At 44.3% G+C, this 14,390-nt stretch overlaps 1 protein-coding gene across 1 annotated transcript in view; it reads left to right on the plus strand.

The window, feature by feature from the left end:
• The first annotated feature begins 3,185 nt into the window (after positions 1–3,185).
• The window catches only part of pacs1 (phosphofurin acidic cluster sorting protein 1), a 79,173-nt gene continuing 67,968 nt past the window's right edge, over positions 3,186–14,390 (plus strand). The window contains 1 exon segment of the mRNA XM_030753415.1: positions 3,186–3,699. Coding sequence (XP_030609275.1) covers positions 3,545–3,699 — 155 coding nt within the window. The 5' untranslated portion in view covers positions 3,186–3,544.

The following is a 14,390-nucleotide window of genomic DNA, read 5'->3' on the forward strand; positions in this document are numbered from 1 at the left end:
GTTTATTTGCAATATTAAAGTTGCAGTATATTATAAAAATAGAAATACAATTAAATATCTTGCTCTGCTTCCCCAGTGTGGATGTTTTCTATTTGTTATAAACTTAATCTCTTCAAACTCTTTTATTTTTACAAACATTTTAAGCACATCTTTAAACTGCTTTCTATCATTTTAGATCTCAGTAACATAAGTAGCCTGATCAGTAATTAGTCAGTCAGTCCTAATATGTTGACATGCATTGGTGTGTTTTACCAAGTGTTTTGCATACACAGAGAAGTGTAACTCATACTGGCACAGCTGCATGGCTACTATATTGTGCCTATGCACAGTCACAGTAAAGGGGAGCTGTAGGTTGCATGGGATACAGTGTAGACTTAATTGACCGTGACACTGGATTTGGAGCCTGTGCAGTGTCACTTGATGACTTTGCAGATTTAGGCCGCTGTGTAAAAAGTAACCCGGGATTATCCTGTGACCATGTTTTAATCTGCTTGATACTAATCTCTTTATCAATGGGAGGAGCGGCTGGTGGTGAGAGAAGCACATCAAAAAGAGCAGAAGGGGATATGCTGTGTTTGAGCAGTTCAGCTGATTATCTTTAAAAAAAAAAAAAACTGTTAGAACTAATGACAAGTCTGAAGTCTTTAACATAGTTCAGTTCAGTTTTATTTATATAGTCCCGTCACAACAGCAAATCACAAAAACTGTCACCTCAAGGAGCTTTATATTGCAAGGTAAAGCCCCCACAATAATAAAGGGAAAACCCAACAATCAGACAACCCCCTATGAGCAAGCACTTGGCGACAGTGGGAAGGAAAAACTCCCTTTTAATAGGAAGAAACCTCCAGCAGAACCAGGAGGAGCGGCCATGTGCCATGACCGGTTGGGGGTGAGGGACACAGGACAAAAGACATGCTAAGGAAGAGAGCCAGAGAAGAATAATAACTCCCTATTGAATATTTCCTAAAAAGCCTGTAATGACACTAAACAGTAAGCTATAAGAACAGATGTGCGTTTTAATCTTCATATCTTAATCTGGGGGAAAAAGAACAAATACTACACAAACTGTAACAGACTACAGTGTTCTCTAAAGCCTTTCAATTCTTTACATACAGTTTTGATACGTCCTACAGCCTCTGAAAGCATCATAATCTAGAAATTTTAAAAAAAGAGCTAAAACATGGATCTATCAATTTTTCATTACACCGCAGTTATGTGCGTACCCCCGGGCTGCCGTGAACATTTCAAGCACGTAATGTTTTTGTAAGCCCCGATCGCTGCGGGGATAATCTGCCTGTGGAGAGACGTCACGCTGATGGCAGCCGGCCCTGGCTGTGACGCTGCCATTAGGTCACCTTCTGATTCATATTCAGATGCAGAGATTGTAATCAGAGCAGCGCCTTTGTCACCTGAAGGTGCAAACGCTGCACCTGTTTCGTCTTACACTGACAGGCAGCCAAGCCCTGGATGAGATGCAGGCTGGTGGGGTTTTTTTGTGTGTGTCAGAGGGAGAATGGCTCACACAATAGAGTTTGAGGCCACATGCAAACAAAACTGTTTTAGCGGTGTATGAAAATAAGGCAGCTCTTTCCTGAATATTAACTCTTATCTGGCAGATCAGGGAAACTGTGAAGAACATTAAAAGGACAGCAGTCTCAGTTCACAGTCTCCAACCGGTTTTGCATATTTCTCATAACAGCTGACTGAGGTTAGGGGTGTGTGTGTGTGTGTGTGTGTGTGTGTGTGTGTGTGTGTGTGTGTGTGTGTGTGTGTGTGTGTGTGTGAAAGAGCCACCACATGTGTATGACTAATGGGAATCATTACAGGAGCACCTGAGACTTCTGACATTATGCAATATGGGTCAAAAACGGAACATTTGCAAATCTACCCTCCTGGATCCTGCGTGAAACACCTGAGTGGGCCGACATACTGTATACAAGGCTGACTGTACGCAGCAGTAAACCACGCGGTGTATGGAAAAAACATTGAATGATGGATAAATATAAGCTCTGGAGTTTATTGATGGTTGAAATCAATACACTTCATAACACACTACATAAGTTAATGTCATCCCTATTGATGTAAAAGATGTGTTCTGGCTATTGATGTCCTGATTGGAGTGCAGGTTGTTTGGAGCAGCAGCACCTGGGAAACATTTAATTATACACCTTCATTGTTTTTATTTGTTTTACTATAAACTGGGTTAAATAATTTTTCAGTTACTTTAGTGTCATTGTATGTGATTGAAGACATTTGTGCAGGAGCACATCCTGCTGTTAAATATTTAAAGTAGATTATGGGCTAAATTCCTGTAGTCCCACAGATCAGAAGGACATCGTTGCTCTGTCTCTTACTTCATTCACATTTGAAGTTTCTTTGTCACAATGACCTCTGTTACATCATTGCAAAAAAAAAATGCAAATGCTGTTAACAACGTCATAGTCAGACTGCTGGCTCACTTGTGGTTCCTAGAGGTTTTAAAAGTAGAATGGGAGGGAGAACCTTCAGCTTTCATGGCCCTCTTCTGTGGCACCAGCTCCCAGTTTGGATTTTGATGAAGCTCATAGTTACAGCTGGATCAGGTGACCCTGAACCCTCCCTCAGTTATGTTGCTGTAGGCTCAGACTGCTGCAGGACTTAAAGTGATGCACTGAGTGTTTCTTCTTCACTCTCCTTTTTCCACCACTCTGCATTTAATCATTATTACTTTTTACAGTGATGAATAAATCAGTCTTATTGCAACTGCTCCATTGAATTTTCCCCAACAAGACAGACACTAAAATAAATAAATAAATGAAAATAAAACATTGCTAGAGAATAAAATTATATAAATTACATATGTGAAATACACATTTATTAAATAAAAATATAGAATTTATATAAAAATAGCTTTAGAAATAATATATTTAAACGATAAAAATTACATTGTAGTAATGTCCAGTACTATAACAAAATAAAAATAAAAGCAACACCTTTAAAAAAATGATTATATACCGCTCGGCAGTACAGCAGTGCGTTTAGAAGCGTATAGATTGTGTGTTTGGGGTCTAAACAAACACAGTAACAGCAGCTGCTGCGATTGGCCCGCTGCTCTGTGTGTGTGTGTGTCTCCCGCTCCGGAGCGGCTTTACGTCCTCTGAAGAGGCGTTGCTCTCGCTGCTTTCTGCTCATTGTGCGACTTCGGCGAGAGAAATTTCCGCTTCCTGCACCGATAAACACCAGCGGCGAGCACACACCGAGCTGACGCCAACTTAAGCACGGGGAGAGACTGGGAGAGACGCGGGGATTTGCCGCCTGCCGTCAGGTACAAACCGCGAAGACTGCGATGTTTTCACTATCAGGCGGAGATTAGCACTTTACGTTTGCGCTGAGCACTCGAGCGCTGTACTCGTTTGCACCATCCGGAGCCTGAAAAAATAAGGCAAAGCACAGGGGAGACGGACCCAGAGCGCCGAAAGAAGGACACACACGTACGGAGAAGATAAACTACTACGGGTATTCCCCACTATTAGCTCCGTCTGAAAGCCCGTTTTCAGCCTCCAGGATGTCGGAGCGAGGAGGGCTCCCGCGGACTGGGGGCGTCCCTTCGCCGCACATGCAGCCCTCCAAGCCGGTCAGCATCACCTCCAACCGGCCGGTCCACATGAACCTGTACGCTACCTGGGAGGTGGACCGCTCCTCGCCTAGCTGTGTGCCGAGGTATGTGGAGGGTAAGGGGGGGAAGCTTAGCATGACTTATCACTTTTTCGGGGCTGGTTGTTGTGAATGGGAAGTGACCCAGTCAGTCAGTGTGTTTACAGTGGGGGATTACAAACACCCATGAGCGCCTATTTAGGAAGTCTCATCTGCATTGATTGGTGCTGCTGTAGTATTAACAGACGGGCAGATGGCATTAGACCCAATAATTAAGAGGTTCCTTCCAATAGCACTGATATTACCCTCTGACTGGACCCTTTGTTAGCCCTTCCAACACGTTTTGTGGTCCCCAGCCCTCAGCCTGAGAACTCTACAACCTTACTTTTAAAGATAAAACACACACACACACACACACCCTGATGATTTCTGATCCCTATAGCAGCTGCTGCCCAAAAAGCCCCAGTTGTTGCTCACCTGATCAGTGCAGACACAAAAGATTGATGAGGCACTGGGTCAGGCGGACTGTCACTGCAACTGTAGAGCTCCACTTTGTAACCATTTATTATACAACTGTAACAGTAGGTGCTGTGATGTATGAGTCTGAGGGAAAAGATGAAGGCAGGAATTATCTTTGAGGTGCACCCGCAAACCGAAACGTCTTGCTTACTGTCAGATCTCCCCAGACTTCCACTGCTTGTCATGTAATGGAACTTGTGTGTGTGTGTGTGTGTGTGTGTGTGTGTGTGTGTGTGTGTGTGTGTGTGTGTGTGTTCATTAAGGGCAATGCAGCAAGGTCACACTAGGAGAGACACCTCATCCACCTCTAAGCTCAGCCTCAGACAAAGACACTGAAGTAGGCTTTTCCTGAGAGACTAACCAGCCAGGCTGTGAGGGGAGCTTTAGCTGGCAGGCAGTATGGTTTGTCTAACAGAAGCAGATGCACGCGGTCATGTGACCTGTGATAACACACATATATCAGGTCTAACCTTAATGAATGTGTTCCAGCTGCAGTTTGTCTCTAATTTTTTTTATGATGCTTTAGTAACAACCCTGGTCATAATAAGTTAGATTCAAGGTCAAAGGTTAACTGCTGCTGCTGAGGTAGTGCTTGTGTTTTTCAGTCCTGGCTAAACAAACAGTCGGTAGAGCTGCTGCACTGATTAAAAAGGTGTGCAAAAACTTTCTGTGAAATGACGTTAAGTGTTTTAAAAAAAAAAAAAATCCTCTTTTTGCCATAAGGTACGTCCTTCCAGATGAGCGCAGATGTTTAGGTGACTTAAAACGCAATTAGTGTGGAATAAAGCACCACGGTCATCATCACACAAAGCTCACATGCTGACACCTTAATGCTGCTTGCTGAAATGCTTTGAGGCTTTACTGGTTTTAGAAGCAAAGCCTCAAAGTATGTTTGGCTTCTTGGTATTCTGTGCGTGTGTGCGTGCGTGCGTGCGTGTGCGTGCGTGTGTGTGCGCGTGTGCGCGCGCGTGCGTGTGTGTGTGCGTGTGTGCGTGCGTGCGTGTGTGTGTGTGTGCGAGCCCCTTAATGTTACAGCTGTGAATCTATGTCTTGCAATTAGCTTGCTTGAATATAAAATCTGTTTTGTTTGAGGTTATTCTTCATGTTTGCACCAACATCCTGGAATATTTTGGCATCGTGCTTCAAAATGCGATTATGGACTATGTTTTTTTGGGGGGGGGGCACCCAACCAGCCTGCAGCCGTCATGTTCTGTCAAATATCTTCGATTTCACTGCAGTTTCAGCAACACGCAGAGACTCACAGCCAGAAAAAAAAAAAAAGAGAGCGGGTGGGAGGGTTGGAGAGAAACAGAGGATGACACTGTGAGATGGGGAGTAGCAGCAGTGGCTCTGTCATCTACATTTAAACAGGATTTTTCACAGACACAGGCAACAGGGAAGTCTAATCCACAGCTAGAAGTACCTGCATACCATAGACTGTGAATAAGTCATGGGGATGTCTTGCACATATCTGACTGTGGCCTATTTGCTTCTTGTTGACTGCCTTGTTGCCTAATCTTTGCTGCTGCAGTGAGGACTAAGGACACCCCCCACCCCCTTTAGTCGAGGTGCTGTTGCTCTAACCTCTTCCTGTCTACCCAGAATGCCTCCTTGTGTGTTGTTTACGCTGAGCCGTGGGTTGATTTGCCCCGACAGGCGCACAGATGCTGCTTATCCTGATTTGTAGAGAAACCTGGAAAACGCGCTGTATTTATAGGCATATATATTCACCTAGATTCAAAAGCCATGTGGCATTTTTATTTATTTTATTTTTCTTTTGCTCATATTCAGAGGGGAGTTGACAGGAAATAGTTGAGAATGAGAGATGATATCACTTGTTTGAGCAGCCATGAGTCAAATTTTGCATCCGTCTTCGAGTGTGAGCAGCTGCTATAGCCCCAGTATTTGTTTTGAAGGGCACAAAAGCACAGTCATCTTAAAATCAGGTCCACCCTTCCTCATATCCATCCACGCAGCGCGAGTGCCTCTAAGGTCATTTCTGTGCTCTGCCTTCCTGACCTTCTATTGTCTTGTTTTAAACCGGAGGGGAATAAATCATTTCTCTGGCTGCGTAGCAGCTCTTTCAGCGTGGAGTCGAGGGCGATTCTCTTTGCTGCCTCTTCTGCTCGTCTCCCGTCCCCTCTGCTCAGCTCATTGCTTCATATCTCACCTCGGGGGGGGATGAAACTTTCATTTTCTGCAGCCAATATAATGAGTGCCTCAGCTGCTCCAGCAGGCCTGACACTTCACAAATACAGAGGCGGTGTAGCGGAAAAAAAGATTAACAATTCTCAGGTGCTGTCAGGTGGAATGCCGACTCTCGCCTGTCAACGTGCAGGTCGTGCGTGGTTCGGATTCCAGCGCCTGGTGGAGTTTAGTTGGTGCTCGTTGTGCAGCCACTCTACATCAGGTATTACAGGAATAGGTTCGAGCGCTGGGTTGATCACCTTGCAAAGAACCTGAGGGGAAAGTCCTGTGACTCAGGTTCTTGGCTGGATCCTGGGGATTTTTACTCAGTGTTTCATTTTGGCTTCTAGGGAGAAATGCTTTGTGAGTGCTGTGCTCCAGTGACCCCACAAAACGAGGCGTTGTTCATTTGGAGGCTGTTACCACGGGATTCAGTGGACTTTCCACGGTGGCCCGCTCAAACAGTAACTCGGGTTACTTTCACCTGAGTTACTGTTTGACAAGCAACAAGCAAACAACAAAGATTAGAAAAATATAAGTTCATTATTTTGTGAAACCTACTTAATAAGGTATTAGCCAAGAGTTAGATGATTACAAGCTTATTAGAGCCTAATATTGGCCTATTAGAAATGAAGCGCTATATTGGTTTATAGGGGTATATGTTGTTGGATATGCACCTGTATGAAAACCATATTGCAGAAGATGATGTTTGGAATACTTTAGAAATGCTGTCATCACATAGTTTGTTTGGGAGAGCAACTCCATCTCCATTATTTACAGTATGCTTGGTACTGCAGCAGAGTGGGCAGTGATACTGAATCAATCAGTGTCATTATGGTCTGGAAGCAGACCTGAAATCACTCCGATCAGTAAAGGGTTAAACAAGTGATCACTCTAGTCAGCATCCAAGGGGGGACTGAGCTGAGCCGAGCCGCCTTTCTTCTGATTTGCTGTCCCTCACAAACAGAGGGTTTGAATGTCAGATTTTGGGGTGGGGTGGGGTGGGGGTGTCTTTCCTATTGACATCCAAACCCATGTACCCTAGATTGACATTGGGGATATTCCCTGTCACTGACATCATACAGAGCCAAGAGGGGGAAAAAAAAAACTGTCTGAAACTGAGGGTTTAAAGCATTCTGAAGCCTGAACTTGTGGCTCACAGGGATCACTTTTACACAAGCTGCTTTGATCAGGTTTAATATGAACAACCAATAGTATAACAATATCATTATGACTGAAAGAATGGTCATGTCAGTATTTCCCTGTTTGTTTTGAATTCAAACATAAAGAAAATCAACAAATTATTGGAATTTCTTCCTCTCTAAAAATTCGTATCGGCTCCAGAAATCCAGCGTGAGTTGGGTCTAAATGTATACCACTGTTACTCCTGAGCTTCATATTGTTGGCCTCTCTGTCTCTCTCTCTCTCAGGAAAAAGCCTGCACACTTTGTTTTTTCCCCTTTTGCAATCAATGACTCAACCATCCAAAGAGAACTTCCCTTTTCTGGTTGAATGGTTTGCAGCTCAGGCATAGCAGAAATGTAAAATTCGTTTTAAACCACCAGACAGAAAATGGGAAACACAATCAAATTTGTGGATCTCTTCGTTAATCAGCTCCACAAAAATTGGACCTTGGGCTACGTCGTGTCTTGAGCTTTCATTGGGTTCGCATTTAGTTGGTTAAAACCTTCCTAATCCTGCTAAATAAGACAGTTTCCTAAAAGCGAATCAGCCTAATCCCTTTAACATTAGGCGCTGAACACACAAACAATATGAATAAGTGAAGGCTGCGGGGTCAGTGCATTAAAAATAAATCTGCAGCTCTGGTAATGAATACTGTTGGTGTGAGGAAGTGCGCTGCAGAAATGCAGGATGTTCTGAATTATACATTGTGTGTTTGTTACACTCGTGTGCTGTAATTGCCCCGCAGTACAATAGTGGACGTCACGTTCCTCGAGTGTCAGCGGTACATTATCCTCCCTGCCCCCCCCCTAAACACCGGCTGCTGAGCACACATAACTGGAAAGAAATGGAAAGCGCGTCGACAGGCTATCGCATACGCGCACGCTCTCAGGCGGGGTGGTGGTGTTCATTAAGGAGCTTTGCTGCTTTTTTTTTGGTTCCACACAGCTGAGTGGCCCAAAGGTCTGAAGTTTCCTAAGCGGCTCGGCTCGCCTGCTGCAGATGAAGGGAGACGGAGTGTAAAGTATAAACCCCTTCACCCAACTTGCCGCCATTATTTACTGTTTCTGCTAGAAGCCTTCCAAGGTAAATCCCCGGGGAGAGATGGGACATGATGGCATGCAGTGCATGACCGTTATTGACTCCAATGATGTTTATCCAGTGGCTTTCCAAAGACGCTGGAATGCATTTTTTTTTTCTTCTGCTGGTGTTCGGAATAATAATGATGCAGCTGAAAAAGCTCACCAATAAAATGTTTTTCTCAGCACCTTGAAGGCTGACAGGCTGCAGAAAAACCTCTAACCCTGCTTTAAAAAGCTGCTAACCCACTCGAAAATTCACAGTTATGCCTTTCTCTGCTGTGATTCCACACACTGACATAAATCCTCTTTTTACCGACCTTCCTTAGATTGAAATTTGCTGGGTAACAGTGTCAGTGTAGAGGCTTGAAAATGAGTCAAAAGAGAAATATCAGCATCACACATAGAAACCCTTTATTGATTTGAGAGTGTGCTTGCTTTGGCTCTTGCTCAAACAGTGTCTAAAATGGAGGATGTTTGCTGCCATGTACAACTTTTTCTAACAATGTGTTTTTTTGTTTTTTTTTCTTCATTCTTTGAAAAAAAGACTCCTCGACTATTGTGAAACTTTCAGAGCCTAGTTGGGAAAGTTTCCCCGCAGTGCTGTTCCCGAGAGAACATAATCTTCATCCTTGACGTGTCTTCTCATAAAAGAGACATGAAGTATGCTAATTTAAATCCCTCGTTTGAATGATTTGTCTCTGGCAGTTATTTTGTGTTTTTCAGCTCCTCGCCGTGACAGTTTTTTTTGGATGCCTGACGTATGATTTGGTTCCCGAGCTCCCAGTCGAGCTGCTTCTGACTTAAGTCGTGCCTTATTTCTTCCCTCTGTGGCGACAAAAGACTTGACATCTGTCCTCAAAAGCTTCCTTATGTGCTGCAGCCATCTAAATGCTGTCAGTGCTGACTCGAACAGACACAGAGTAAACAGGGTTGATGGTTTAGAAACATTAAGATGAGAACCCCCACCTGTGGAGCCTGCTTTTTCATATCTAAATCCCAGTAATGGCCATTGCTAAGATGACTCACCTTGGCAGCCGCACTCTGTTGTATTTTTAGAAGTCAGTGTGGGTTACGAGCAGCTATTCAAGTATCACTTTTAACCGTATGCTTTCGTATTAATGACGGCATACAAAAATCATGATGGTTGTAGAAAATGCAATAACCATCCATTCATTTTCTTCCACTTATCCAGTACAAGGTACCGAGGCTGTGGAGCCCATCCCAGCTGCCATGGGGTGAGAGGCGGGGTGCGTCCTGGACAGGTCGCCAGACTGTCGCTAAAGCCTTGATTAGACTTTCCACTTCTGCGAGCCTCTGGGTCCGCTCGGGTCCAAGTGACGTAAAATTCATCATCAGACGGTGTGGGTCTGCACATATGTCTGCCCACACAGACTTGTGCGTGGAGAATTCACATTACAGTGCACCAACTACACATGCACCACAGGCAGCGTCAGGAATGACTACTCGGCTGTCCATAACGGAGCGTAATCGAGGCTTAATGCACAGAGACAGGCAACAGTGCACTCTCACATGCATGTCTTTGGATTGTGGGAGGAAGGCGGAGTACCTGGAAGGAACCCCACGCAGGCACAGGGAGAACATGCAGCCTTGCTGCCCAGAATGCAGTAACATGTAAATGAAGCTATCTCAACAGGGCAGTTTGCAGTGGACATTTTGTTTTCAGAGAAATCGCTCTCTCGGAGTCTGTGGTGCGAGGGGCAGGGGCGGCTACATAAAGAGAGACTGTACTCTCTGTGACAAATGTTCACAACATGCAGTTTCACACCCACTGTTGAGGCTAACAGTGCTCTTCCCCTCACTGAAACAAGCGCCCGTGCACATATGTTGAAATTTCACAGTTGCTGGGGCTTTCACCATGTCACTGTCTTGGGTACGTCTTTGACACGAAGCCAAGAGGAACATTACGTGAATGTGACCTGTGTCAGACTGACAGAATGCTGCGGCTCTAAATGGTTGATAAAGCCAGTTATGTTGCAAGAGCAGGGTTTTTTTTTTTTTTTTTTTTTTGGCAGCAGCCAAACAGAAATCGTTTGGTTGTTGGTGGGTGTTTGCTTCTCATGCAGGGTCTGATGTCAAAAGACAGAAGTGTGAAGCTGAGGTGTTTTACTGCTGATACTGCTGCTGCAATGTAGAAGCTGTGGTCTGTCAGGCTCTGAAACTGCTGTGGTCTGAGGAGGACTTTGTTGTGGTATATTAATGTGTGTGTTTTTTTTGTTTTTTTTGTTTTGTTTTTTAAGAGTTGTACTGTTGTGTCTTCTGATCGTGATCTCCCTTCTGTGGGGACATAGTGTCCCATCTGTCACACACACACACACACACCTACACACACACACACACACACACACACACACACACACACACACACACACACACACACACACACACACATTCATGCATGGACAGATTTCCACTTCCAAGGTGTAGTGACACCTTGTTCATGGGTAATGTCACTAACATATGCTCTGCTTTCATCCTCTGTGTTACGAACAAGGACACCTCGGTATACGCTTACAGAGAAGTGTGGGGAAACACAAATCATGCTGACAACAGATACATACATACATACACACACACACACACACACACTACATCCCGATATGACGAGTTTTCTCCATCATTCCATCTTTGGGCCTGTTGAAACCTGAGTGCTGAAATTCCATACCTCGGTTTGTTTAGTTTTCTCCGGAGTGTCTTGAGAGGAAACTGTCTGGCACATCTGTCTTACTAACAGCACAGCCACGCTGTTAAAATCTGGACCGTGCAGCTGGAAAATTGTGCACACGAAAAGATAAAAACAGACCAATAATCTGCATTAAAAAAAAATTCAATTCAATTTTATTTATATAGCGCCAAATCACAACAAACAGTTGCCTCGAGGCGCTTTGTATTGTGGGTAAAGACCCTAAAATGCAAACAACAACAGTTGTCTTTGTGCTTCTGTGCCACTGCTGTATGTCTGCGGTCATGCAAATAGTGCTTGCTCACGGCTGTAATCCTCTGCAGCTCAGGTTACACACTGCTTTCCCTGGGTGATAACACAAGCTTGTAATGCACTTAACACAGATTGACCTTGACACAGCGCCAGTGTTTTAGTAACTCTGACAATAATTTATTGGCATTTCTTTCCAATTCTGCATGGGTTTGTGGTTTTGTGGCAGTGCAACTCAGATGCATCTGTGTGTTATTTATTTAATTTGTGTGTTTAACTGCTTGAATTTTGGATAGTTTGGGCTTTCTATGCTGATGATGTTGTAGTGCTCTAATTATGTGTCATCCTGATTATATATTTGAATGGTTTGTTTGAACTATGGATGCAAAAGCAATCAGCTTCAGTTTTTTATTTTAGTGGAAATCGGCAATATGAACTGTGAAGTATAATCATATGCTTCCATGTTTGTAGACACATACAAGCTCGAGGATTGCATACTTGAGCAACCATTCACTGACAACTTGTTGACATTGCGTTTGTGGCGGGGCAGGAGATACGCCCAAGCTTTCTTTTGAGTCCATCCGTCCGTCCGTCCATCCATCCATCCATCCATCCATCTCTGCTTATCCTTTTCAGGGTTGCAGGGGGGCTGGAGCCTATCCCAGCTAACATAGGGTGAGAGGCAGGGTACACCCTGTACAGGTTGCCATTAAAGAACCAAACCACAACAAACGCTATATATCCTAGACTTGAAGTCCACTTTCTTGGACTGTAGGTAGTGTAGCAACTCCAGTGGTTTCTGGTTAGAGTCCCACTTACATTTCCAGCCATTTGTTACCCCCATTTCATGTGTTGCTGCCATCAAATTAAAAATCAAAATGGAACATTTGATATGTTTTTATGTTCTACTGTGAATAAATTATGGGGTTATGAGAATTGCAAATCATTGCATTTTACACAGCATCCCACCTGTTTTTGCAGTTCGGGTTGTATGTAGGTGGCCATCAGCAACCATCCAAGAAAAGTCCCTGTGTGGGGGAACAGTGACCTAGCTACGCTAGCTGCCGCCCCTGCTTAAGCTAACTTACTTCTGTGTAACTTTGTACAAAAGAGGCACAACTCCCTTTCCATAGAGAGTAAAGCTAGTACGAATAATGCAATGGAGTTTAACAAGTTTAGCATCCAAAGGTAAAAAGACACACAAATGAAAGGAAAAGGTTGGCTAATCACTTTTTTAACTAATTTAAATTGGCAAAATGTTACCAAATGTGCTAATGTTGGAAGAAAGACTGTGATCGGCTGAAAGATTCAGTGGTTTTACAGAATATGACATGCAGGTGAAATAAATGGTTGAAACTGAGAATAGGTAAGTTTCTCAGAGTCTTGTGCCTGTGCATTTCTTTTTTCCTCTTGTGCATTGAACGTTAGAGCTGTGTGACTGTGGCCTAGCACACAGATGAACTGGCACATCCTTTTAAAGGTCTTACTACTAATATTGTTACACTTGTTGGTGCAGTGAATCCTCCTCAGCTTGACTCACACTGTCATTGTGATACTCTGAGTTCGTTATTAAGGCTGTACTGGGGCAGGAGTGGCTGTGATTGGTAGATCACCCAGTACCCATCCAGCAATGTGCAGCTGTGCAGGGAGGGGGGACATCGAGCTTGGATGGCATCGCCTCCCTGTCTCAAGCTAAACTGGATTAGGCGGGTGCTCTGCTCATTAATCTGTAATCGCTTTAACGAAGGGTCAGTTGTGTGTGTGTGTGTGTGTGTGTGTGTGTGTGTGTGTGTGTGTGTGTGTGTGTGTGTGTGTGTGTGTGTGTGTGTGTGTGTGTGCGCGCTGTTTGACACTGTGAGGGGGCCGAGATGAGGCGGGGGTAAGAGCGTGTGTGTGTGAGAGCGAGAGAGAGACAACAAAGAGAGGATTCTGCTGTATGCTCCTGTAGTGTGAACTTGTCACTTTCAGACTCGCCCATATTCAGTGAAATGCAGAACAGGCCTGTGAGCAAGATGCATTTTCCACTTGCAACACATATGTTATCTTGACTAACACACACACACACACACACACACACACACACACACACACACACACACACACACACACACACACACACACACACACATCTTGCACGCCTAGATTTGAAAGAGGCCGGACAGCAGCCCTGTACTCTGGATAAGGAGGTGTAAACTAGCCAAAACATAATGAGCTGACTTGCCACCAAAGATAACTCACGCTTTCTATACACTGAAACACGTCCTAACCTCAATTTGTCAGACATATTTTTTTTTTACTATAAACACGCTTGATAGACTTTGACAGACTTGAATGTGCTATCTATGTGTTAGACTCTAAATGTGTGCGTGTTTTAAAGGTTGCCCTGCTTAGGAAGTAACAGGCCTCGGTGCGTCCTTGCCTGTGGCTGTGGGAAGTAGAGCAAGGCGAAAGGAGATGGGCAGAGAGGGAGAGACAGAGGCACCAAGTGAAGGAGAGGAGCGAGGGAGCGAGGGGAAGGCATGCATACAAAACTGAGCAAAAGAGCAAAAGGTTACTTTTTAAATATCTGGGACACCTTGGCTTTGTGTCTGTAGGCTTGTGCTAGTATTCCCTGCATTGTGGGGACCAAAATATGTCCACAGTCACACCGTAGAGACCCAGATCCCTTTATGGGGATGTGAAATTGGTCCTGAAAAGCGTTGAAGTTTTTCGGGTTACAGCTTGAGTTGTGGTTGGATTAGAATAATGTAATGGGCAGAGGAAAAGGCTGCAGGACCTGTCGAGGATGGACATGTCTTTGCAAGTGGATTTCTCCATGCAACCTCTGACAGGAAGTG

Source organism: Archocentrus centrarchus, chromosome 18 (genome assembly GCF_007364275.1).
Source record: "Archocentrus centrarchus isolate MPI-CPG fArcCen1 chromosome 18, fArcCen1, whole genome shotgun sequence".
Classification (NCBI taxonomy): domain Eukaryota; kingdom Metazoa; phylum Chordata; class Actinopteri; order Cichliformes; family Cichlidae; genus Archocentrus; species Archocentrus centrarchus.